General features: G+C 44.5%; 1 protein-coding gene across 5 annotated transcripts in view; it reads right to left on the bottom strand.

Annotated features, from left to right (window-relative positions):
• COL14A1 (collagen type XIV alpha 1 chain) overlaps positions 1-27,402 on the bottom strand; it is a 136,009-nt gene that overhangs the window by 45,153 nt on the left and 63,454 nt on the right. For 4 of the 5 annotated variants that reach the window (XM_081204267.1, XM_081204268.1, XM_081204265.1 and 1 more), the window contains 18 exons: positions 26,804-26,943; positions 25,547-25,673; positions 24,762-24,901; positions 23,104-23,236; positions 21,648-21,719; positions 20,909-21,060; positions 15,588-15,717; positions 15,339-15,461; positions 14,584-14,733; positions 14,151-14,267; positions 12,616-12,762; positions 11,208-11,282; positions 10,860-10,999; positions 9,379-9,502; positions 9,107-9,250; positions 6,981-7,145; positions 5,445-5,483; positions 3,099-3,237 (listed from right to left, as the gene is read on the bottom strand). In XM_081204267.1, the coding sequence (XP_081060393.1) occupies positions 3,099-3,237; positions 5,445-5,483; positions 6,981-7,145; positions 9,107-9,250; positions 9,379-9,502; positions 10,860-10,999; positions 11,208-11,282; positions 12,616-12,762; positions 14,151-14,267; positions 14,584-14,733; positions 15,339-15,461; positions 15,588-15,717; positions 20,909-21,060; positions 21,648-21,719; positions 23,104-23,236; positions 24,762-24,901; positions 25,547-25,673; positions 26,804-26,943 (2,257 nt within the window). The remainder of the gene's footprint in view (positions 1-3,098; positions 3,238-5,444; positions 5,484-6,980; positions 7,146-9,106; positions 9,251-9,378; positions 9,503-10,859; positions 11,000-11,207; positions 11,283-12,615; positions 12,763-14,150; positions 14,268-14,583; positions 14,734-15,338; positions 15,462-15,587; positions 15,718-20,908; positions 21,061-21,647; positions 21,720-23,103; positions 23,237-24,761; positions 24,902-25,546; positions 25,674-26,803; positions 26,944-27,402) is intronic. The other variant, XM_081204266.1, reaches the window with a different exon arrangement.

Raw genomic sequence — 27,402 nt, 5'->3', positions numbered from 1 at the left:
GGTTCTCCACCAATGCAAGTGGTCTTGGGCAGGATTCACCTAACAAGCCTCGTCTGTGGTAAAGATTTCTGCTTGTGCAGAAAAACAACCCCGCAAGGACTTTTGCGGGGAGTGGATGGTTGTGGAGCATACCCATGGTCCTCACTGGGACAGGATAATACTACTACTACAACAACTACTACTACTGCTACTAATTTATTTGTACCCCGCCCATCTGGCTGGGTTTCTAAACAGAACAGTAAAAACACGATAAAACATCAAACATTAAAAACTTCCCTAAACAGGGCTGCCTTCAGATGTCTTCTAAAAGTCAGATAGTTGTTTATTTCCTTGGCATCTGATGGGAGGGCATTCCACAGGGTGGGCGCCACTACTGGGAAACATTAAAAACTTCCCTAAACAGGGCTTCCTTCAGATGTTTTCTAAAAGTCAGATAGTTGTTTATTTCCTTGACATCTGATGGGAGGGCGTTCCACAGGGTGGGCGCCACTACCGAGAAGGCCCTCTGCCTGGTTCCCTGCAACTTCATTTCATGCAGGGAGGGAATTGCCCTTGGCACTGGACCTCAGGCTGAAAGACGGGGTGGAGAGGCTCCTTCAGGGATACCGGGCTGAGGCCATTTAGGGCTTTAAAGGTCAACACCAGCATTTTGAATTGTGCTTGGAAACGTACTGGGAGCCGATGTAGGTCTTTCAGCCACATTGGGATACAGCTTCCTCCCATATGTCTCCTGCATCCCCTGAAATTGGCTTGAGTGTGGGAGCAGGAGAACGCAGAGAACAGTGAACAGGGGGAGGGGAATATTCCATCTGGCAAGCACAAATCATTGTGCAGACAGAACAATTGGAACTGTGCCATGCTGAACCCACCCTGTAAGTTCCCACTTCTTCCAGCACCGAATGCCACGTTACAATCTGTGCTCTCCCACAAGCCTTGACTTTTCTAATCACCACCATTTTCAGAATCCACACATGGGTTGAGTTAGCTTTATCTCTCCACTTAAGCAGCGTGCTTCCCTTCCCAAGTTAAATCCTGCTCTTGGACTCAACTTTCTCTGAAACTCAATATGCTCCTCTCTCGTGTTTTCAGCACTCAACCCTCATGCCAGAGTGTGACACATGACGAGGGGTTTTAATGAATATATATATATATATATATATATATATATATATATATATATATGGGGCAAACATGTTGGTTTGGCCAAGGTAAAGATTAATACTGGTAACATTCCAGAGGCAGTTCGGGCAGACTTGCGTTACAGGAGAGATGCTTACTTTAAATGTATGGAAGGAGGGTTCTGCCCACCACTTCTTCTTGGGAAGCAAGCCAAAGCTTGGTTCAAGAATAATAATACTATAGCTAGATGCCCTAATTCAGACAGCTCCGAGAACAGTGCTACTCACAGACCTTCCACTCGACCCCTTCCCCTGTCAATCAAATGACTGGCAGGAGGCAGGAATGTGACATCTGGAGAACTAAGGAAATCCTCTCTCGCCAGTAGTGGGGAGGGATTGTGCCTCCCAAGCAGATTTTGGAATTGGGATACTTATTTCATAATCAACCAGGTACACTGGGAGTGGGGAGAATTCCATAGATCTAGAGAAACTTGCACATATGATGGGGGAAATTCTGCACATGGAAACATATTCTGTTGTGCCGAAGATCTTGCACTTGATTGTGCTCAGAGATGATAACGCTGGGAAACACTGAGCATGTGAGTAAGTAACACACAATGACCACTCCTCGCATAAAATGGGGGCGCCCTTTGCGTGGACGCATGCAGCCCCTGGATCTGGAGCGGCTCCATCAACACAGGCTTGGCTTCGCCTTCCCCCAGGTGGGATACCTGGAAGTCTCCGCCTACCTCAGTCAGTTGTCCAATCCCGCCCGGGGGAAGCGTTGCCAAGGAGACCAGGCCAGGTAGGGGAGGGATTACCTGCCCACACAATAGAGGGAGGATCTTACCTGGGAATCCTCACTTGGCTCCAGAGCTTCTCCCACCCTACCCACCCACCCTCAGTTATGTCTTATTTTGCAGGTTAACTTTTCTTCACAGGTATGCGGGCGCTGCTACGTCAAGGTCGCTGTTAAAGGGCCGGAAAGGAATTCCCCTGCTTTGGCAGGTTTTGCCTTTCCCTTAGCAAAACGTCACAACTTTGGTGGTATCAGGCCTTGGGTGGAATCCTTTAGTCTTCCTCTTTGCAGTGGCGATACCAGGGTTCCCCGTTAAAGGGGTTTTCTGAGGTGAGGCTCAGAAATGACGCCGAGAGGTCATCATTGCTCTCCCCTGCGGCGGAGGCGTAACAGGGGCAGCAATCTCTGCTTGAACATATGTTCTCCAGAGCCGGCCCATTCCCCCCCCCACTGGATAACCCTGATGTTCCCTAGGTCCCCGGCTGGGGACTAGGGAGGGATAATGCCCAATGCCTGAGCCAAGGTCTACCCACATCTGAAATATAATAAAGTTGTGGCCAATTTAATCCCATAGCACGCTGTCTTGAGTCGTTATTCCATATGACCGGGGGGGGGGGCGGGATCTGGGGGACTCTGCCTGTCCACACAAATAAGTAACTCACTACCATTCTGCATTTTCCTGAACTGCAAGGTGCTGCAGTTTCTTCATTTCTTTTCCCCAAAAAACACTGTCCTGTTTGCTTAGTGAGATTGCTTCATTTGCATCCATAAAACCCCTCACCTTTTCACCAGTGAAAACATTTACCGCCATGCCCCCAAATAACTTGAAACCTTCAGAGCTTCTGAAATGGGCCCTATATATTTTGCTACCTGAGGCAGAAACTCAAATGTCACTCTCTGTTACTCCAGAGGTTCTTCCAATCATTCAGAGCAGATTTTGGGGGTGCATAGTGAGGCTGCAGAGGGAGGAGAAGAATGAAAAGCCCCATGGGATCTCACTCACAATTTGTCACCCAAAATCTGAGCTTGAGGTGGATTGCCTCTCTTGCCTAATGGTAGGGCCCGCTCTTACAAATCCAGTATTCAGATGCAGATTTAGAAAATGTTGCTATGGTTTAGCTTCCATGAGCTTTGGCTACAATTACACCAACATATTTTAAGAATACATCTAGAGTTCATACTTGGTTGGCTGGGAAACCAAAGCATCCTTATGCAGTCTGTAGCAGGAGTAGGCATTAAATGTTCCAGGCTCCATAGAAACCCCTTCCACAGTTGCAAACTCTTTTTCCACCAAACCAAACATCTCCATCATTTTGAATCCTGAAAAACATAAGACGTGTCGCTGACTTCTCTTAATGTGGCTTGGGAGTGAAAATGACTGAAGATTTATACCACCGCTAAGTTTACTAGCATGGGCACATTTCCCTGGGAACTTTCAAATCACAAAACCCTATAAAATAATGTAAGAAGGTGGTTGTCAATTTGCTCAAGTGTCATTCATTCATTCATTCATTCATTCATTCATATGTTTTAATGGTGCTTGAAAGGAAAAGTGGAAAAGGTTGTCAGCTAAAAGAGATTGACGTTGCATGGTGCTGAGTCAGGCCATTGGTTCAATTAGCCCAGTACTAAATTCTCCTCCAGCTGAAAGCTGCTGACCAAAATGGCAGGAATTGGCGGCGGCGGCGGCATCCATCTGTCTAGAGAGACAATGGAGTGTGCCTTCAGGGGACAAAGTCAAACCATTGCATTAGAAGCACTGAAGTGACTTTCTAAGGTATATAAGTCTGGGCAGCATGTATGGAGGTCCTGGGCAGCCCAGACGACAAGACCCCTCTCTCAGCCTCACTGATCCGGTCCAAAGGGAGGCGAGCAATACATTTGGCACCAGCTTGGCTTAAGGAGTTGCTGGAAGAAGGTGTACAAAGCATCTGACAGGAATTAAACCTTTTGAAATCCAAAGCATGAGCTCTAGAGAATGCATATTTATTTATACTGCTGTAAGTTGAGCAGCAGCAGCAGCAGAAAACCCATGGGGGGGAAAATAGATTTGCAATAGAACCATTATGGTCTTTCATAGCTCAGGTTCTCCAATGGAGTTTGTGCATAAGAGGCCAGCTTGGCCCTGAGAATGAAGTATTTAGGCTGGAGACTTTGTTCCAAGGTGCTTAGTCTTCCCAAACTCTCCTATGTGACCTTGACCAATCATTGACTGCATTCGGTGTAATGATAAACTATAGTTTATTGGTACCAGAATGAGTCTCATGCTCATGTTCTCTGCCTTCCCTGCTCCTGCAGTGTAGCTCTAAAAAGGCTGGAAGATTTCAGTTCCGTCTTCAATTAGCCCCAGTTTAGTATTACATCTGAACCCTGACTGTGAGTACTCTTGACTATGATTTATTGAAAGAAGACAGCTTCAGAGTTGGCTTGTTTCAGCAAACTATAGTTAAAACTAACCACCAGTTTGATCAGTATTGGACAAGGCGCTAAATTGCAACTAGTCAAACGTAGAAGCAAAAGCTTCTGATCTCCTCAAGCCCTTGCCAAAGGGGAATAGAGGAGAGAGGAGAACATGAGCCCAAGGTTTGCCCAGACACGTTCAGGCAACCATCAGCCATAAATCATTACTTCCAATGAAGCTGCTGTCTCTTATTATCTGAGCCCAGCAGTAATTTCCTAACTAGATTTGTTGCAAGCTGAAGTCCTGTAGTGTGTGTGTGTGTGTGTGTGTGTGTGATGCCATGAATGATTGACACGGAACTGGCAGAGTGTGCCAGACAGTCTCATTATGTGACTACCTCTTTTAACAGTTGAACAATAAACCTTTCCAGAGCAGTAGTATTTTTAATGTATTTTTAATTTGTTGTTGGAAGCTGCCCAGAGTGGCTGTGGAAACCCAGCCAGATAGGCGGGCTATAAATAATAAATTATTATTAAATTTGTTATATACTGAGCTGAATCCTAGAACAAAAGGATCCAGAATGCAGCAGTATGATTGGTCCGCAGGAGCCACCCAATCCAGCTCCAGGTGGAAGTGAATTAGAGACCTGATTGGCCTGCAGGAGCAGCCAATCAGGCTTCTGGAGGAGGTGAATCCGCAACCTGACTGGCCTACAGGAGCAGCCTGGAATTAGCCAATCACGCGGGGGCCATTGTGTAAATAATGTATATAGCTAGACTTTTGGGGAAAGTTCCATTCATTGCTACTATGAGCTCAATAAAGAGCATGAAATTCACACTCGACTCCAAGTATATTTCAAAATTATTAGTAGTAGGCATGTCAGTTAGGGAAGTATCTGCAAATGAGAAATATAATTCTTTAAACAATTAACAGAAGATGAAGAGTCCAAGGGAGTGTTAGGGAAGCAGATACAGCGAGGTCTGCTCCTGTCAGTCTCTCCCCACTCCCAGTTTCACATGTTTAAATTTGTGCTTTAAACTTGTAAGCAACCTTGGGTGGCTTGGCAGGAAGGCAATATAGAAATGCAAATGAAGGAATGAAGAAGGAATGCATAGAAATACTATACCTGCTAGGCTGTTGCCATCTTTATAAACCAATGGGCAAGCTGCAAAAAGGAAGAAGAGAATATCTTTAAACCTCGAAAGAGAGAAAAAAATTGTTGGCTACACGACACATTTCTAAATGGAAACCAAAATCTGTGCTATGAGATCAATAGACACCAGGACCTTGATGTGCAGTAAGACCACATGCATGCACACACACAAAACAAAAGCCCCAATGAACATCTAACCTCCAGTAAACAATGATAGTTTTACACTGTTGGTTTTAACTTCAGTCTGCAATAGTATTGTTTTAAACTGGTTTTTAGCTACCGTAATTTTACTATTGTGATTCACTCTGGGCTCCCTTTGGGGAGGAAGGGTGGATTATACATTTTAATTAAGGAGCAATAAAAAATAGTAAGTGCTGTGGGGATCCTCTGTTTTCATTCTAGTCCCTGTTAACTGTGGAAAAACAGTGCCTCAGAAACATTCCAGGGCTGTGGTTGTCATGACTCTCTTGACGCCTTCAGGTTCAGATGAGGAGGCTGCTCCTTCCCCTCCTCTTGTGGCAGAGAGAGCACTGTTGGAGTCTGGGCATGACCAAAGCCACTGCCTGGGGTGGCTGCACAGGACTCAGTTGGAGAAGAGGGTCTGACACTCTCTCCCCAGACAAGGCAACACGTCTGGAGAAGGAAGAAGATGCATCCACCCAAACATTGTGCCCGCTTGCATCCCACGGGAATAGAGATTCTCTCACCTAAGGGCTTTGTCCCAACCTAGCTTTAAAGGTTGGCAGGTGAGCATGAATAACTTGTGCAGTCTCGACGCTGAGGTCCAGCTCCAAGGGCCTTCTGGCGGTTCCCTTCACTGCGAGAAGTGAGGTTACAGGGAACCAGGCAGAGGGACTTTTCGGTAGTGGCACCCTCCCTGTGGAACGCCTGCCCATCAGATGTCAAGGAAATAAACAACTATCTGACTTTTAGAAGACATCTGAAGGCAGCCCTGTTTAGGGAAGTTTTTAATGTTTGATGTTTTATTATTCTTTTATATTTGTTGGAAGCCATCCAGGGTGGTTGGGGCAACCCAGTCAGATGGGTTCAAATAATAAAATTGTTGTTGTTGTTATCTTGGACTCGTGAACCTTGACCCCCGCTCCTGGACCAGGCCAACTCTATGCCTTGCGAGAGCTCTGAGACCGAATTGGCTCCTTTCCTGCTGCCTAGTCTGTACCATTACTCTGCTTCAATAAAAGCCACTTCCTTACTTACAAGTAAGAGCATCTGCTGTCATGTTTTGGAGCCAGGGCAGCAGCGTGGAAACAACCCTAATCTGAAATGTGACAGGAACCACATTCTGCTACATAGGTTTGATTGCAAAAGGATCGCAAAAAAGGTGAAGTTCATAATTGTTCAGCAGCTTTTCCTTCGAATGCACAGAATTCAACTGTTACTATCATACTGAAGGAGTATCATACACTATCACAGTTAGCAAAGCATCGTTTTTATACACTGTTCAGGTAATAAACAGAAGCAGATAAAAATGAAGACTTAATCGCTAACTTGCTGATGCTGTCTCGCAGACAAAAGTGATCAGTTCATCTTCAATCTTCTTAAAGGCATCAAAGTCGTCCACAAAGAAGACATGCCTGTCACTAGGCTTGCTGCCAATGTTAACCAGTTCTGAATAATCAGCATCAGCTACTCCAATGGCAAATATGCTGAACCCTAGGTTGGAGAAAAACACAAATAAAAAAAAGCCTCAGATGCAACGACCGTTCTTCCTCTTGCAAATCTTTTAACTAAACACAGTACGGAAAAATAAAACCAGTTTTCTCCATCGCGCACCAGAAGGCACAAATTCACTTCTCCACCCCAATAAACATCACCAGATTACTCTTTCAGCACTTTCATAAAAGGACTCTCCCTTTAGCCAGCCAAGAAAAAGGAATTCTCTCCCTTCAACCAGCCAAGTTTATTTTAGGAACAGAAACTACGTAGTGTGTCCAACAGACAAAGAAGCACACAGATTAATTTCCCTTTTTTCTTTCAATAACGTATGACCTAATTCTAACACTTGCTTTGCCAACACACCAATCCTGAAAGTTAGGGTGTCTTGACCATTGTGCCAACACAATGCAACAGACTAGGGGCTTGAGCCGTTGGTGCACTGAACCCACAATTTTATTTTATTTTTAAATTGGTGGATGCTAGTTAATAGCCCATGCCCCAGATACAGAAACTACAGCGTCAGAGAAGAGAAAGAGACCTGAGACTCCAATAATTGCAGCATCTTCTGCATTTTATCCCACACTAGCAAAAATCACTGACACAAATACGTTGAGAATGCTCATTTGACTCTCTCTACCTGACTTTTATGAGAAAGTGTGTTCTCCTTCATGGAGAGCACGTGTTGCGGTGGGGGCCGCCAGGACACTCCAAAGTTGGGGGCGGGCTAATTGTTCATTGGCCACTGATGTGATTGGGGCTTCCCTTGTTGTTGGGAAGAAGTTAATGTTGCCATTTGTTGATTGACAGCCAGAAATGCTAAAACTCCTTGCATGAGGCTAGGGCTTCCTCTTTTCGACAGTGCATCGGATTGCCCGTCCCCCCCTCCCTAGAATTAGGGTTGTTCGCTTGACCTTGCTATGCCTGTCATGGGGTCGTCTGCTCTTGAGGCAGGGGCCCAGTAGGAATTTTGTCCATCTGGCTGATTGGCTGGGGCCATTTGGTTTTTGCCTACTGTGTAGCAAATCGTCACAACTTGTAAGGTTGCGGTTAGGCATTGGTTTATGGTTTGGTTGGTTGAGGGGCATGGATTGGCTGTGCCTGCCCCTCTAATGCTGCTGCTGCAAGGGATTCTGTTAAAGGAATTGGGGGCTAACTATTGCTTGTCCACTCTGTCAAGGGGGCTCGGGCCATAGCAATGAGCTCCTGGTTGCATTTGGGGTGAGGGCAGGTTCCCTGCTCCGCGTAACCCCCAAGTGTATTCCCCTATTCTGACTTTCGCATTGTGCGGAATGTCAGTCTGTCCCCCATGGTGGGGGCAGATAGTCGCAACCAATGCCTAAGCAACCACTCACAAATTTGTATTTCAATAAAGTTGTGGCCAAAATTATGCCAAAAATCTTAAACAAAAATTCTGTGTGATGTGTGAGTTATTGGGGTGGCCCTGGGGACCTCGACACGCAACACCTATAAAAGTGACAGGTAGGTAGCCGTGTTGGTCTGCTGTAGTCGAAGCAAAATATTTTTTTCCCCTTCCAATAGTACCTTAGAGACCAACTAAGTTTGTCATTGGTATGAGCTTTCGTGTGCATGCACACTTCTTCAGATGCATGCACACCTATAAAAGTGGTTAATGGATGGTTGAAGAGTCTGCATATATCAGCAAAAGAGAAGCCCGAGAGAGAGAAAAGCAATTATGTGCCTTGCAAATTGCTTCCTTTCAAAACATACATCAAGCAAACCAATCACATGGAGCACTGCTTTGCCACTTGCTTTTAAATTTTGTATTTTATGAAAGGCCTCCTGAGACAGTTAAGTTGGAGCAGGTACTTCTTAAGAGAATGGCCATTTACCACCAATATCAGAGGGAAGATGGGCAACAGAAGCCTATTGCATTCATGTCCTGCTTGGGGAGTTTGGCCTGATCAAGGTGAGCTTTCCTTATGTCCCGATCTTCTTACCATCTAGCTGCATCTCTCTGGCGACTTTGTTCACATCATCCTGTGATCGCCCATCTGTGATCACTACCAAAACCTTTGGGATCCCCTTTCTGGTCCCTGAGTCAATAGTAAATAAGGCCTGTTGGGCATGTTTAATTGCCTTGCCTGTAAAGAAGAAGACGAGAGTAACATAAACAGCACGTAGAAGTGTATTTATTTAATTTCTATCTCTCTCCATAAAAAACATGGCCCCAACGACGCCCTATGTTGAAATCAGCAATGACAAAATCTACCTGTTTTGGTATTTCCTCCCTTGTATGCTATGTGCTGGATGGCCTCCAGAAGTGTTTCTTTTGTTCGGTAGGCATTCAGTTTAAATTCTGTCCTGGGATCGTCACTGAACTGAGCAATGGCCACCTTCATAGGAAAAAACATCTCACTCATTTATGGCAGACACAGCAGGGGCAAGTGAGAGCTGGTTGGGATCCACACTCTCTCAGACACACTTACACACCTCAGGTAGCGGTAAATTTTGAAGTTTAGAAGCCTCATCATGAGAGCCACCACAGCGACACCTCCAACGAGAGTCCCAAAATGCAGGCAGTTGTGTAGATCCATTATTACACAAACATCAGAGATCAGTAATATATGATACCAAAGATATTAGGATCAGCATAACTTCAAACTTAGACGTAGTTTCTTGCCAGTAAGCTCCACTGCCCTTAGTGGTGTTTACATCTGACTGCATAGGTTCAGCTTGTAGAACACATTGAGCTTTAATAAAAGATCTTCAGCCAGTTGAAATGCAACCTTTAGCTTTGAATTTGCAAAGAAGTGTTACCCTTTCAACTGCTGGCATGAAGCAGGTAGCCCATCAAAGAAAAAGAAAGAAGTAACCAGCCTCTGCTTGACTATTTCTCTTGTTCCTTATGCGCTAATCTATCACAAACAAATTTGAAAGCCAAAGTGCCAAAGGAAGGAGGGCATATCAGTTACCCTGGTACTCTGGCAGATGACACAACCAATCTTGGTCTGCAAAGTCCCAGGAAATGCGTTCCCTTGCACTACACTGCTGCCCTCAAGATCTCTATAGATCAGATGCAAGAAGGATAAAGTGGCAAACCCAGCCTACTCACTTCCTGCTTGGGTCACAAGAAACGCGGACACCAGGCTCCATTTTTCTCATGTGTCCACCTTTCTAAAGACCACCATCTAGTCAAAGAAGAATGGATCAGTGGCAAGTGGGAGATAAACTGAATGGGCGTTTACACGGAATCCTCCTCCCTTGAACAAAGGTGGCCAGTATAGCTTACAGCTGCTCTCTATGATACTTTGCTTATCAACGCGCCTCACTGAATTCTGTGTAGAGAAAGACGCTTATGAAAGGAGCTATGTGAACATCTGCCATCTCCCAGTCGTGTTGAAGTCAGCTTGTGTGGCCCACTTTGAAGACCACAGCAAGCCTTCAAATTTCAGCAGACTTGCTCGGAAGTGTGCTATGCAAAAAATAACCTACGTCATAAACTTACAGGTGGGTGTGTTTGGAATTGAGGTGTTAGGGGAATTTCGGTAACACAGTGAGTCTCTGTACAGGAATTAATGACACTCTGGAATATAAATATTTACAGATCTAAAGAAAGATCCCACCACATGCTTTTCAAAAGCGTTCGCCATAATGTCGTATTTTCATTCATCCCATTCCAAGCCTCCTTTGAATTAGATGTTTGCTCACGTTTTGAATCCTGTTAATTCTTTCTCACACTCTCTCACTCACCTGAGTTCCATCAGGGCCAATCTTATCAAGAGCTCCAACAGTGCTGTACAGGAAGCCAATTATTTTGTTGAAATTGTCATCTCCGATACTCCACGAGCCATCCACCAAAAAGACAAGGTCAGCCTTCGCAGCTTTGCAAACTAAAGACATACAAAGTACTTTGGAATCAAAAAAGATAGCAGGTTTCCCATCCTAAAGTGATGCCCCAATAAATGCTAGGATCTCACTGAGTAACTATGAGCTCTACCCTGGAGAATAATAATAAAAAAACAGCTTTCAAAACAGAAGAATCCTTAAGATAATCATTGCATCATTCACACCTGTTACTCTGCTACAGAAAGAGCTTACCTTCCTTTGCAGGAGGAATTGTAGGCTGTGGAGTGGTGGTTGAAGGAGTTGGTGGTGGTTGGGTTGGGAATGGCACTAGAAACAGAAAAAAAAGAACAGTAAGAGGAAGCTTGACTGTGTAAGCAGGTCAATTGTGAAAGCATTATTCGAATATTGGGAGAATGCAGAAAATGTGAATGTTTTGTTATATGCCCAGCTCATATTGTACTGAGCCCAAAATTTGGCTTGCTGAGAATCTCAGCTTTCCTCTGTTTCAAAAAGGAGTTGCAAGCCCTCATGGTTGCAAAGATTCACCTAAAATCTGGAAGGCCTCACAGTCCATCTCCACTGGCAAAGTCTAAATGCATATAATTTCACTGACAAAAGAAAACCTGCAGTGCTCCTTCTGGTTCATCTTGCAGGGTTGGTGCAGTCTTTAGCGCCACACAGGCATTTGAGTCAAGTTTAAGGTTATGACGTAAGGTGAGAGCAGTTTGATACTTATCCCCAACAATCAATACTCATCCCTAAGGCAGAGGGTAGGAAATGGGAGTTTGGAGGGGGGATTTAATCAATATTAGATATGCATAATATTCGGCCCAAACACACATCAGTATTCTTTGTGTCAAAGCCAGACCAGGGCTGTACTGAAGCATTTTTCCACCGGTCCAGAATCCCTGTGATCTGGAATCCCGCTGACATGGTGAAATACCATAGCTCAATATAGTAGAGCAGCCTTTCTCAACCTTGGGTCCCCCAGATGTGGTTGGACTACAACCCCCATCACCCATAGCTTGCAGGATCCATGGTCAAGGATGATGGGAGTTGTAGTCCCACAACACATATGGACCCAAGGTTGAGAAAGGCTGTAGTAGAGCATCTGCTTTGCATGCGCAGTGGCCTAAGGTTCAGTCCCTAGGTAGGAAAACCATGTCCCCCATCTGAAACCATGGACAGCTTCTGCCAGTCCCTGTAGACAACACTCAGCCAGATGGATGGATGAATGGACTTTCCTGGTAAAAGGCAATCTCTGATGTCCGGTATTGGAACTGAAGGCTTGCGGTGTAACAGGGAAAAGATCCTGCTATACTGACTAGGCAAAAGTCAAAAAGCCAAGTTCCTAGTGCCTATATCAGGCATAGCCAATCCAGAGGCTACATGTGGCCTACCAGTCACAGAGGTCAGTGATGCATCCTTCTGTGTCTGAAGAAGGCTCTGTCTTTGAGGCCTAGCCATGCAAATTCCCAGGTAGCCTCTTAAGCTAGACTCTATCCTCAGGTCCTGAGGTACTTGCCTCCAGCCACGGAGTCCCTGATGCAATTGTATCAGATAATGGTGCCAGGTTTAGGAAATCAGGTGCGAAGGAGGTCTTAGTGCCTATGTCTGATGACAGCAAAATGAATTGAATTCCAATGGTATGTATACTTACAAGTGGTCTCCATTATGCTAACAGCAGGCCCCTCTATTTCTTGAAGCTGCGTATGGATGCTGATTTTATATTCTGTACCAGGAATGAGTTCAAAGAAGCAATGCCTAGGAGTTCCTCCACCAAGTAATGCTTCCTCCTGTGTCCCATCTGAAATTAGAAATGGAGCTGTTTAAAGATTAGGACTTTGGTCTAAAATAAAGGTAACACAACGAAGTGAAGCACAGCGAAGAAGAAGAAGAAGAAGAAGAAGAAGAAGAAGAAGAAGAAGAAGAAGAAGAAGAAGACGACACTGAGCTGGATTCTATTAGCTGGTAATGCTAAACCAAACTATGACTTAGCAAGAATGTGCAAGCGCACATGCTCCTGGAGAGAACGCAAAGCATGTTCTCCTTCATGGAGAGCACATGTTGCCAAGGGGTCTTACAAGACATCCCACTATTGCTGGATGGGTAAAGGTAGTTGGCCACCCTTGCGATTGGGCTCCCCTTGTGGTTGGGGAGAATTTGATGTTGCCATTTTATGATTGACAGCCAAGAAGTTTTATATTCCCTGCATGCAGCGTTGAGCTTCCTCATTTCTCTGCACGCATCGGATTACCAGCCCACCCTCCCTATATTTAGGGTTGTTCGCATTGACCTTGCTATGCCTGTCATGGGGTCGTCTGCTTTTGGGGCAGGGGCCTGGTAGGAATTTTGTCCATTTGGCTGACTGGCTGGTGCCATTTGGTTTTTGCCTACTGCGTAGCAAATCGTCACAACTTGTAAGGTTGTGGTTAGGCATTGGTTTTTATGAATTGGTTGGTGGAGGGGCATGGATTGGCTGTGGCTGCCCCTCCAATGCTGCTGCTGCAAGGGTATTCCATTAAAGGAATCCAGGGGATCACCATGCTTTTGTCCAAACCCCTGTCAAGGGGCTAGGGCCACGCCGGAGCCCCTGGGAGCATTTGGGGAGAGGTGAGGGCATGGTTCCCAGCTCCATCTTTCTCCCCAAAATGTTTTCCCTTTCTGACTTTCGCGTGCGTGCGAATGTCAGTCTGTGCCCGGGCGGAGACAGATAGTCTCACCCAATGCCTAAGCAACCACTCACATTTTCTGTATTTTAATAAAGTTGTGGCCAAAATAATGCCAAAAACCTTACAAAAAATTCTGTGTGAATTGTGTTTTATTGGGGTGGCTTGGGGACCTCGACACGCAACTGCTTTTCTCGTTCTCCAGTCCTGCTGCCGCCGCACTGCTGTGAGTTAAGCCATGCTTTGACTTAACGTTTTATCTGAACCCGGGACTATGATTTGTTTCATTCCAGACAAACCAAAAGCCATAACCAAGGAGGACTGTGGGAAGAGTACATTCTTCATGATCTTTTCTTTGGGAATCCTCACGTTCCGTGCAAGGTGGGTCACTTTCATGAGAGTTAATCTTTGTTTAAGTTTCACTATAATATGGTAAGCGGATATTAATCATGTATCAAGCAACATAGTATATTAGTAGTTGACAGGCGTTATGGCATCACACTGATGCTATGTCCTTATGACTTACCAAGAGGTGATTCGATCACAACCCTGTATGCTGTTGCATGTCTTTGAAGTTGCCACTGAGCACAGATACTTGTCATGCGGACTTGATAAGCACTCGGATTTGCCACTCCCAAGTACACTGAAATGGAGTACAGGGATAAAAAAGCATTCGTCATTTCTTTAGATGCAGAACCTACTTGTCGTTGATTTAAAATTTGGGTTTTCTCACGCTTGTCTGTCTTGTTTGTTATTAATATTGTTCTGTGCGTTTTACTTTTATATACCTTAAACTTGAAGTAAGAACTTCATGCAGAAGAGCAAGCAAAAACATTTCCTTTAGGAACAGCGCAAAAGAAAAGTGGTTGAGTTCGAGATTCTGTTCAAGGCTAAGGTTGCCAATGAAATATGGTCCATGGGGATTAGAAATTGGATAACAAGAAGTTGAGGTCTCTTACATGTTTTGGCTACGCCAGCTAAAGCATCGCTGAATCCCGTTGAGTAGGAAGCAAATACTTTAACGCTGTATTCGGTTCCACTGAGCAAATTCAAAATAAGGATGGTGCTGATATCATCTCCCACAAACGTCTCCAGGGCTGGTCCAGGGACTGCAAGAAGCGAGAGGAATATAAATGACTTAGGCAGGGAAACACAGCTTGAAGACACTGTGAAATTTCATTACTAGCTTCTGATCACATAAAACCATGCTCATTCTTAGAATGAAATATTTTTCTAACCCACTTTATTTCAGTTTGCAAAACAGACACACACACACACACACACACACACACACACACACACACTGCTAGTTTCTTAAAGGCAATTCTCATTTGTCATGAGTGACTTCAGCATAAATAACCTTGGTCTAGTTGACAGTAGATAAGATGGTATACCTCTGTCTGGACTGCGGTTGGGAATTTGCATGACTGAACGCTCCCCCGTTATAAAAAATAAAAATCCCTGCATGCAAAAAGCTAGCATGTTAGGAAGAAGTGCTCTAGCCCAACATCATCCTGAAATGCTTGTTTTCTATGGCCAGGAATCCTTTCTCGTGGACAATCAGACTGAAAATGGGATCTTCTCAGGATGGAATTATTGTAACTCAGGTTTCCCACCTTATCTTGTGAGAACTATACCTAGGCGATTTGCATTTACACACCTGATTTAACATATTTACCCCACATTTAAATAAGCAACCATTTTAGACACTCACTGTTCACAGGTTTATATACAATCCTGTATCCCATTGTGGGAGATGGAGGGGCATCCCAGCTAATCCGCAATCGGTTGTACCATTCGTCAGACACCCTGAGATTTTGAGGTGCAAACAGGGGCACTGCAAAATGAAAACGTATTACAAATGAAATGGTTCTCAGTACATCCTGGAGAAACAGCGCTTGCTTAAAAAAGGGACAGTTGCTTATATTACGACTTTTGCAGGAAGAGAAACCTTTGTACTCACATGTTTTCCCTGGAGCTGACAGACTGACACCTTCCCCGTCAGAATAGATAGGGGTAACCATAACTTTATATTCAGTGTCTGAGAGCAAAGGCTGAAGAAGCAAACTGTTTTGCCTTGCAGGAACCATTACCTGGTCAGGGGAAACAACACAAAGAAAGAAAGCTATGGGGCTAAATGGGCAGGCAACTTCTAAGCATTTTATGTGATATATTATGGTATGGCTACCTTATCTGTATTTCCTGAAAGGACAAATGCTATTTGTCCTTTAATTAGACAGCAGCAACAGCATCTCTGTGTTTATATGTGTGTGTGTTGGTGTGCGATCTCCATAACCAGGATGTGCAGAACATGGTTGACTTCTTATGGTAAGCACAACATTGTCAACAGTGGTATTCTCTCTGCTTTTGTGTTATCCCACACTCCCCATGGCAGCCATTTTGTGACTGGCACCCCTGTAACTCCCTCAAAACTTGAAATGCGCCGAATAGTCCATAAAAGTTGCCAGTTGCTGGCTCCGTGAATATGCTGGAAGGGCAGAATCAAAGGAAAAGATAGAAGAATGGAAAATAGGGCTCTGTGGAGATGGAGAGAATGACCACAGATTTTAAAAGCTGAAGGGGTGGGGTGGGGGGAGGGGAGACCAGAAGACGAGAGACAAGGTAAAGGAGTCTTGGAATATTGCTCCAAACAACCTTTATGTTGTGATCAAAGCAGGCAGTTTTAGTTGGAGTTGTTCAAAACCAGAGTTTTCAAACTGTCCCAGGAGAAAACAAGGGTTCCTTGGAAACTTATCAAGGGTACATAGATGGAAGAATAATTAATGACATATAAGCATATAAGTCTGAAGACGTGGGTGGCGCTGTGGGTTAAACCACAGAGCCTAGGACTTGCCGATCAGAAGGTCGGTGGTTCGAATCCCCGCGATGGGGTGAGCTCCCGTTGCTCGGTCCCTGCTCCTGCCAACGTAGCAGTTCGAAAGCACAGCAAAGTGTAAGTAGATAAATAGGTACTGCTCCAGTGGGAAGGTAAACACCGTTTCCGTGCACTGCTCTGGTTCGCCAGAAGCGGCTTAGTCATGCTGGCCACATGACCCGGAAGCTGTATGCCGGCTCTCTCAGCCAATAAAGCAAGATGAGCGCCGCAACCCCAGAGTCGGTCACGACTGGACCTAATGGTCAGGGGTCCTTTACCATTAAGCATCCCTGAAATACAGCTTGCTCACCATTTACATGTACAGTGGTACCTCGAGTTACAAATGCCTCAGGTTACAAACGCTTCAGGTTACAAACTCCGCTAACCTGGAAGAGTTACCTCAAGTTGAGAACTTTGCCCCAGGATAAGAACGGAAATGGTGTGTCGGCGGAGCAGTGGCAGCAGCAAGAGGCCCCATTAGTGAAAGCACGCCTCTAGTTAAGAACAGTTTCAGGTTAAGAATGGACCTCTGGAACGAACTAAGTTTGTAACTAGAGGTACCACTGTAATGGGCAGACAAAGGGGGAGTGCTTCAATGCATTTTGGGGGCCTATTCTGTGTTTCATGCAGGGGTGACAGTGAGGCTGAACAGGCACTGCCAGCATCCTTTGTCAACAGAGTGTGCACTTGTCTAGAACATGGCCCAGAATCCTTTGCAATGTGCAAGAGATTCCATGGCAGACGCTCACTGGGTTTATTGGCCTTCAAGACGATATGGAATTGTTTGCTGAAGGTAGGACTTGGGGAGTTAAGAAAACTAACCGGCTGCTTTAAAAGGTTGCAAGAGTGCTAAGCGATATCATGTGCAACCGTCAAAGGGAAGAATACAAAGCTCCAGCCTTTGTGACTTTATGGAACTGATTTTTGGTTCACGTTATTCATGAAAAGGCTTGGCAATGTGCAGCGTAACCACAGCAAAAGCCACAGAGGTTTGGCGCAACTGGCCACATCGCACATCTGGAGAGCAGCAGCAGCACATTCTAGAACCAAATGCATCGGTCTGAAGCCACACATGACAGGAACAAATAGAAATTTCAGCTTTACAAAAATGACAACTGTTGTCATCCGTGAACAAAGCATTTCTACTGTTTAAAAAAGCTGGACAGAAGATTCTCTGCTGCAGGTGGGGCAACCTTTGGACCTCCAGATCTTGTTGAACTCTGATCTCCCATCAGCCCATCAAGAACAGCCAATGGTCAGGCATGGTGGGAATTGTAATCCAACAACAACTGGCAGGCTACCGGTTCCTCAATCCCACTCCACAACCAGCTCACAGAGATGCTAAATCAAGTCCAGGACTGTATGCTACAGCAGCAGCAAGAATTCTCATCGCAAAGCATTGGAAGACACAAGATCTACCCACCTTGGAAGAATGGCAGATGCAACTAATAGACTATATGGAGATGGCGGAAATGACTGGCAGAATCCGAGACCAGGGAGAAGAGTCGGTGGAAGAAGATTGGAGGAAATTTAACATTTATTTGCAGAAACATTGTAAAATTTTTGAATGTTGATGACATTGAAATGAATTGAAGGGGCTCTAGTAACAAGGTAAAAAGTATAAGGGGACTAATAATAGATAAACTAATAGATCAGGAATTTTCTGAACTAAATTTAAAAGGGATACAATAATGGGAGATGTGAGGAGGTCAGGAAAATAAGTCAATTTAAAGTGGAGAGATTAAGAAAGAGAGAAATTTTGTTTTTCTTCTATATGTGTTTTTTCTTCTTTTTGTGTTTAATGTTTGTAGTTTTGTATTTTGTATTTTTGTGTTTTTGTATTTTGTATTTGTTTTGCATTTGCCTTTTGTGTTTTTTAAACTTTTCTACTGTCAAAACCTAATAAAATATTACAAAACAAAAAAATAAATAAATAAAGTCCAGGACTGTACCACTTCAGACTGCAGCTGGGGTCTCGCATGATTAAAGGCTGATAATTATACAATACCATTGTTTACAAGCTTCTCAAATATTTTTTTGGAAGTTTGCACACTTTTTTTTACAACCCAGGGAGAAGCTCACATTGCTTTGACAGACTGCTTTTTATTATTATTGTTAAAAAAAACGCTTTCTACCAAAGCCTCATAAAACCCAGAAGAAACTGAAACAAAAAGGGAGAGATCATCAATTAACACCCCCTGCCATTTGACGTTTTTATTAACAAGAGCTTCCTACAAAATAGAGATCTGATTAAGACAGCAGACTGCAAGAAGAAACATGAAGCACTATTCCACGCAGCGAATAATCCTTTATATCTGCAAATGTCTGACGAGAACCTCATCAGAGCACAACAGGCTAGCAAACAAAGCGGAGAGATCAAATTGCATGGCGGGTCAAGGTGGGAGGGGAAAAACTCACATTTCATGGTTGGAATTGTAGAGTTGGAAGGGACTATGAAGTTCAACCCCCTGCAATGCAGGGATCTTTTGCCCGATGTGGGGCTCCAACAAACGACCCTGAGATTAAGAATCTAATACTCTAACAACTGAGCTGTACTCACACGACATAATAATAATAATAATAATAATAATAATAATAATAATAATAATAATAATAACAACAACAACAACAACAACAACAACAACAACAACAACAATAATAATTTATTTATACCCCACCCATCTGGCTCGGTTTCTCCAGCCACTCTGGGCGGCTTCCAACAGAATATTAAAATACAATAACCTATTAAACATTAAAAGCTTCCCTAAACAGGGCTGCCTTCAGATGTCTTCTAAAAGTCTGGTAGTTGTTGTTCTCTTTGACATCTGGTGGGAGGGCGTTCCACAGGGTGGGTGCCACTACAGAGAAGGCCCTCTGCCTGGTTCCCTGTAACTTGGCTTCTTGCAGGGAGGGAACTGCCAGAAGGCCCTCGGCACTGGAGCTCAGAATAAACAATTTGCTCTGTTTTTACAAAAGGAGAAGCATTTTTAGTTGTTCCCGGGGAGACAAAAAGATGTCACCAGCCTTACAGGTAATGTAATCAGCCTTACAGGTAGGTAATGTAAGGAATTCCAGAGTTCTCTGTTGTGATCCTCTAGGCCTGGAACTCACTCCCTGATCCTGTACTTCTTCTCTTCACTCAAATCCCTTCTTAAAAACCCACCTTTCCATGAGAACTTTGGCTTCACCCATTAATCAGTATCCCAATTGCAACAGAGACCGCCATCTGCAACCTGCATTTAAAGCAGAATCATACCACTTGGAACAGTCATGGCAACCTCCGAAAGAATCCTGGGAACTGGAATTTTTTAAGGGTGGTGAGAGATGTTAGGAGACCTTGGAGTTCCCTGGGAAGAGGGATCTGTTGCTAAACCACTCTGAGAACTGTAGGTCTGTGGAGGGGAGTAGAGAGTAGCTCTCTGCACCTTTAACAAACTACAGTTCCCAAGATTCTTTGGGGGAAGCCGTGACCATTTAATGTGGCATTTGAGGAGGGACGCGGGTGGCGCTGTGGTCTAAACCACTGAGCCTAGGGCTTGCCGATCAGAAGGTCGGCAGTTCAAATCTCCCGTGACGGGGTGAGCTCCCGTTGCTCGGTCCCTGCTCCTGTCAAAGCGCAAGTAGATAAATAGGTACCACTCCAGCGGTAAGGTAAACGACGTTTCCGTGCACTGCTCTGGTTTCGCCAGAAGCGGCTTAGTCATGCTGGCCACATGACCCGGAAAAACTGTCTGCGGACAAACGTCGGCTCTCTCAGCCAGTAAAGCGAGATGAGCGCCGCAACCCCAGAGTCGTTTGCGACTGGACTTAACTGTCAGGGATCCTTTACCTTTACCTTTTATACTGCTTTGAGTTCATAGTGCATGCAAGGCCCAAACTGTACTTGCTGTCCCTTGCTATCCTGCCAATTTTTTGCTGCTTCGTCCCTTGCTATCCTGCCAATTTTTTGCTGCTTCGTCCCTTGCTATCCTGCCAATTTTTCACTGTTGAAACTGCAAAATACTACATGCGCTGATGACATCGTAAGCATGCAAGTATAGTGGTACCTCGGGTTAAGTACTTAATTCGTTCCAGAGGTCCGTTCTTAACCAGAAACTGTTCTTAACCTGAAGCACCACTTTAGCTAATGGGGCCTCCTGCTGCCGCCACGCTGCCAGAGCACGATTTCTGTTCTTATCCTAAAGCAAAGTTCTTAACCTGAAGCACTATTTCTGGGTTAGCGGAGTCTGAAGCGTATGTAACCCAAGGTACCACTGTATCTATAAACTCACAAGCCACACAAGCATAATTATGTGTGAGGTATATCTCAGGGCGTCTGCTAGCATTTAGCCATTGTAGGATAAGTCATTTGCCTCCTTGTTATGAAAACTAAGACTCCAAGCTGAGCCATACAGAAAATTCATACCAACCGTTCTTACCGCTTCCTCACCCCGATCCCCATCAGCGGTGAGGTATGTCACCCTGAACTGACGAACATTGTAGTCCGAAATGTCCCATTTGACTCTCAAGCTTGAGGTAGTTTCATCATCTATGACGAGATTTCTTATTCCTGTTCGAAAGACTGAAATGATATCAAACATGCGTTTGTTTTCAAAATCTTTTTTAAAAACTGAATTTTATTAATATCACAGAGAGTTGAGGCCCACACAATACCATAGTTGTCTAGCTCACGGAGACATAACAATAAAATGCAATAATTAAGAAACATTATAAAACCATTGCAGTGCAAACATTTCCATATAACCGGTAGGGTACAGATTCAGGTTTTAAGATCACAGGTTCTAAAAATCTAAGTGGATAATGAGGTAACCCCTGGGACCAAAAAAAAATCCATAAAGAATGGACCAGGTGAGCCTCTCTGAGGAGACTTTTCCATAACTGGGGTGCCACCACCAATAAGACTTTCTCCCTAAGAGCCATCAGCCACACTTGCAGGGCCTCTGAACAGAATTTTAAGTTAGAGGCGGGGATGTGTGAGGAAAATTCGCATTCTGAAAATCTGTTTGAGACATATTGGCATGCTTTCCTTTCCTTTCTTTTTTACTTTTGCCAAAAAAACAAACAGGCCCAATAAAATTGAGGACAAAAATCGGCTGTACAAATATTTACGATATTTTCCATCTTCTAAATAAAAAAAGTAATTTGTACCTGCTGTTGAAGGCCGGAAAGTTGTGGTACTAGTCGTGGTTATGGTAGTCATTTCAGTAGTTGTTACTTCAACTGGGGGGGTGGGGGGAAACAACACAATATGGAACCTTTCATGCGAAACATCATTTTAGCAATCGCATCTTCATGCCAGTCACATACATTTATCTAATGGCTGTGGAAATATAGGATCATTTTAGTGAATTCAACAGTCTCACAGGCACTTATACCTTAATACTGCACTTTAAAATGTGTAAACCCTTTTTCTTTTTTTAAGAAAAGCAGCTCCAGGAGAGGGGAATTTGAGGAGGAGGAGGAGTGTTTAAGCTTTGCCCTGTCTGCAGTTTCTCTATTCCAAATTCTACCACCCACAACACTTTTTCTCCTGTAGCAATACACCTTATTAATCCAGTAGAAGTGGGGTAAAGTTGCAGACTGGCAGAAATTAAGCAACACACACAACCACAGCTTCTCCATTCCAAAGCTCCCGCTTTTTAAACCTGTGACAGGGTTTCCTTCCACACATCCCAGATATTTTGGTCCGCACAATGGAAGAGAGGATGGGTGAAATTATTAGTTAATTGATAATGCCGTTATTTAACATGAATCAATGCTTGATACATATCCTGGCATAAAGGTAAAGGGACCCCTAACCATTAGGTCCAGTCGTGGCCGACTCTGGGGTTGCGGCGCTCATCTTGCTTTATTGGCCGAGGGAGCCGGCATACAGCTTCCGGGTCATGTGGCCAGCAGGACAAAGCCGCTTCTGGCGAACCAGAGCAGCGCACGGAAACGCCGTTTACCTTCCTGCCGGAGCGGTACCTATTTATCTACTTGCACTTTGACGTGCTTTCGAACTGCTAGGTTGGCAGGAGCAGGAGCAGGGACCGAGCAACGGGAGCTCATCCTGTTGCGGGATTCAAACCGCCGACCTTCTGATCGGCAAGTCCTCTGTGGTTTACCCACAGTGCCACCCGTGTCCCTGATATCCTGGCATACCAGAAGTCAATTCTGAATGCTCAGCCTTATCTTGGAATGCATAGGAACATGGAAAGCTGCCTTTATATTGAGTCAGACCATTGATCCCTATTGCTCAGTATTGTCTACACTGACTGGCAGCCCCTCTCCAGGGTTGGCAGAAGACTTTCCCAACCTTGCCTGGAGATGCTGGGGATTGAACCCAGGACCTTCTGCGTATAAATCAGATGCTCTACCACTGAGCTACGGAAGTTCCCTAAGTGGAGAAAGAGGGAATTGCGCTTGAGAAGGCGCCAAGTGACTGCAAAGAGTCATCCCCACCCACCCACCACTCTGTGTATCAGCGAATTGTGGAATTGTGTTTTTGCAGCTCACAGGGCAGTGTTCCCAGACAGACATCTCCCTTTCTAGAAATTAAGCCCTTGGGGAGTGAGGGGGAAAGGAGGGGAAGAGAAGGTTGCAATGTTTTTTCCTGTCGTACGTGTGGTCCCAAGGACAGCAATGACGTCGCTTTCGCTTTCGTCGTCAAAGATGGCCACCAAGGACACCTCATACTCTGTACTTGGCAGTAGGCCTTCGATCTCGTACGTGTCCACCTCTCCGCTGAGGACGATCTGAAGGAGACAGAACAGCAGATAGAAAGACATACAGTGGTATCTCGGGTTAAGAACTTAATTTGTTCTGGAGGTCCGTTCTTAACCTGAAACTGTTCTTAACCTGAGGTACCACTTTAGCTAATGGGGCTTCCCACTGCCGCCGCACAATTTCTGTTCTCACCCTGAAGTAAAGTTCTTAACCGGAGGTACTATTTCTGGGTTAGTGGAGTCTGTAACCTGAAGCTTCTGTAACCCGAGTTACTACTGTATCATCCGTCTCGGCTACTCAGTGGGATTTGTTACTCATACATACAACTCTGGGACCTGCAATAACATGTTGTGGTGTGGATTGCTCATTTGTCATGCCCATTTCCAGAATACTCCGTTCCATTTCATCGCCTTCTCCCTCCTCCAGTTTTCCACCCACATCCCCACTCCTTAAAAAGTCTGAATTCCATGGCCACTGAATATGCTCAGTCCTCACCAAGCTCTTTTGGGTTTCCCCCCTGCTTAGAGTTGTCCCCCCTCCCCCATCATTGGCTCCCAAGACATTTCCGAGCACAATTTAAAGTGCTGGTGTTGACTTGTAAAGCCCTAAATGGCCTCAGCCCTGTATACATGAAGGAGCATCTCCACCCCCATCGTTCAGTCTGGACACTGAGATCCGGCTAGGAGGACTTTCTGGCGGTTCACTACGAGAAGTGAGGTTACAAGGAACCAGGCAGAGGGCCTTCTCGGTAGTGGCACCTGCCCTGTGGAACGTCCTCCCATCAGATCAGGAGTGCTCTGATGGTGTTTCCTGCTTGGCAGGGGGTTGGACTCGATGGCCCTTGTGGTCTCTTCCAACTCTATGATTCTATGAGATGTCAAGGAAATAAACAACTATCTGACTTTTAGAAGACATATGAAGGCAGCCCTGTTTAGGGAAGTTTTTAATGTTTGAAGTTTTATTCTGTTTTTAATGTTCTGTTGAAAGCCGCCAAGGGTGGCTGGGGAAACCCAGTCAGATGGGCAGGGTATAAAAAATAAATTAACATTAAATATTAATATTAAAGGGGTTTTTTTTGTACTTCTGCAAATCTTGCGTTTTCCTGCTCATAGTTCTCTCTTGAGCATGGATGTTGTTGTTTTGGCCAAAAGAGAAAGGACCAGTACAGTCGTACCTTGGAAGTTGAACGGAATCTGTTCTGGAAGTCCGTTCAACTTCCAGAACGTTCGAAAACCAAAACACAGCTTCCGATTGGCTGCAGGAAGCTCCTGCAGCCAATCGGAAGCCACAGAAGCCCCGTTGGACGTCTGGCTTCCAAAACATTTGAAAACCCAAAGCAGAGCTTCTGATTGGTGGCAGGAAGCTCCTGCCGCCAATCAGAAGCCACGTTACACGTCGGCTTCCCAAATAATGTTCAAAAACCGGAATTGTTCGATCATTCGGGAGCCAAAACATTCAAGAACTAAGCTGTTCGAAAACCAAGGTACGGCTGTACTTGGAGCATGAGCTTGCTGTTAATATACAGGATACCATATGAGAGGTAAGAACAGTCACCTCTTCGCCTTCTTCCCCACCCAGTGGAATCCATGCCAGTCGAAGAAGGGCAACGTCTGAGGATGGCAGTTTCCAGCTGACCGTAAAGCTATCTGTGGATACTTCGTTGATTTCCAGATACTGGGGAGATGGAACTTTTTCTGCAAGAGAGTATCGCATCGGAAAGAAAACCTGTTATAAGGATCACTGAGATGATTGAAGAGAAGCACTATGAAAGCTCTCCAAGGCACCCTATAAACATGGTAGAATTAATTGGGCTGTATTTGTTCCATTTCCAAAAACTAGAGCAACCAAGGCGAGGAGGACAGAATCCCATGGAGTGATTTTCAGTTCAGTTCTTTGGCCCAGGGGATTGCTTAGCCTGAAGAGGTTCAAATTTGACTGAATTGTGTGTTTTTCGCGGTTGAGAACACCCCAATGCAACTGAAATGCTGGAAAGAAACTTTTCTGAAAGGAATTCTGAGGGGTTTACTTCATCTACATAATTTATTCAGCAAACTGGCAAAACCCAACTTGCCTCCCAGCTATCCAATATTTAAATGCCTCTCTTTCTTTCTGTAGCCACCATAAGAAGATATCGGACAAAAATGCCTATTTGCATTTCTTTTAATTTCAAGTTTCTAAACTGTCGAGTGAATGAAAAGTCGAGGGGTTATTACGTTCCCTTTTCCTTAAAAAAAATAAAATCGCAGTGCGAGACTGTTGCAATTACTTTTCTTTCCGGAAAAGCAAAGGAATATTACGGTTGTGCTTGGATAGCTTTCAGAAATGCAGCCAAGACTTACTGGTGGTGAAGCTGCCAGTGAGTGCCTCAGACTGCCCTTCGTCATAGAGGGAGAAAATAGCAACAGTATATTCAGTGAGGGATGTCAAGCTCTGCAGAGTGTGTGTTGAAACACGGCCAACCTCCTCCTGCAAAATAAAAGGAGCCCCGTCAATCAGAAACCATGTGGAGAGTCTCAAGGCAAAACTCAGCTGGCTTGCACCGTCTACATCAGGATGCAAAAGGCAGGCTTGTATTGAGCTGTGTGAGTTTCCTAACAGCTGAAGAAAGCCTCCTGGGCGCCAGAATGTACCCTTCAGTGGTTTGGCAAAAGACTCGTCTTACAGCAAGAAACGGATTGCTTCCTCCCCCCTCCTTCAGCTACAGGGGAGAGACGAGGGAGAAAAAGGGGGTGCTATACGCCTCTCCTGTTTACTGTCATAAAATACCAGATCCTGCTGCTGAAATGGACCACCAGGGCTTGGAAGGAAGGGAGAGCACCTGTACGACATGTGTTTCTAAAAGAAACAAACCGCAAAATGGCGCTTCTGTTTCAAGAGTCGTGCAGTTGCTCCTTAGCTGCCTTTGGAAAGGTTCGCCCTACCTTCCACTCACAGGGCTGGTGGCGAGGAAGAGGAAAATCTGGCTAACAGAAAATAAAGCTGGACTCAGGGAGCAAGGGTGGAATCCAGGTTATGTACGTTTTTCAAAGCCTTGAAACACATTTTTCAAACAAAATGCAAGTGTCTCCCCACTTAGGCAGGGGTTATGTTCCTGGGCCCCATGCATAAATGCAAAATCGCATATTTTTTTGGGGGGGGGGGGGCCTTCTAAAAAGCTTGTAAACACCATCCAATTGGTCCCTCCAAACTCCTTTCTCGAACTCGTAACTCTCCACAGTCCTCAAAGTTCAGTGCAAAGGATCGTGGGATTGCAGTTAAAAATACTCCTGAGATTGTTAGCTGTTTTCTTGATCTTTCTGAGTCATTTTTGCAGTTTCCCCCCTCTCTTTTCAAGCTTTTTGCTGTTTTAATTGATTTATTTAAATATTTCATGGCGTCTTCTGAGTTTCTAAAAGGTTATCTTGTGAGTGGCATCCCTTGGCATCTCTCTAGGCATGGAGCTTTCTGTAGGTCTCTGAAGTGGTTCTTAACCCAAAGAGAAGTACTTAATCTAATTACAATATCAGTAACTGGCAGATTGCAAACAGGATATAGGTATTTCATAATACATTTGCTCCTTAAAAAAACACAAAACCTGTTTCTAAAAATTTGCTTACCTCATTGGTTTCTGTTCCATCTGTTTTCACATACATAATCCTATAGCCTTTCACTTTTTTAGAAGCAGGATCCCATGTTACCTTTGCTGAATTGTGTTCCACATTTGAAAACATCAGGTTCTGTGGTGGGCTTAAAGGTACTGCAGAAGGTAGAGGGAAGTTCAAATTACAAACTATTAAAAAAAAAATCTCTATATCTCTTAAACATGTAGAAAGAAAAAACACATTGAAAAGAAAACATGAACTTCATATGCTTGAATTCAAGCTGAATTAGTCCCAATGACTTCAATGGAAGTCAGCAATCATTCCAACAGCTGGTATGTAATCAGCCCCTGGAAATGTTGTCAAAATGTGCAAGTTGTATGCTTTTTTCTTCCCGTGTAACGAAGTGCATACATGCCATATAACGCATTTTTCCAGGTATAAGACTAGGTTTTTTCATTTAAAAAATATGTTTAAAATTGGGGATCATATTATACATGGATACAATCTCCTCCCATTTTCTTAATTTGGAGTCCCCCAAAACAGGGGGCATATTATACACAGGGGCGTGTTATACACGGAAGAATACAGTATGCTATTTTTTCTGCATTGAGGGT

The sequence above is a fragment of the Podarcis bocagei genome, assembly GCF_964188305.1.
Source record: "Podarcis bocagei genome assembly, chromosome: 8".
NCBI classification, from domain to species: Eukaryota; Metazoa; Chordata; class Lepidosauria; order Squamata; family Lacertidae; genus Podarcis; species Podarcis bocagei.
Note: the sequence above shows the minus strand (reverse complement) of the source record. Positions and strands in the feature narration are given on the sequence as shown.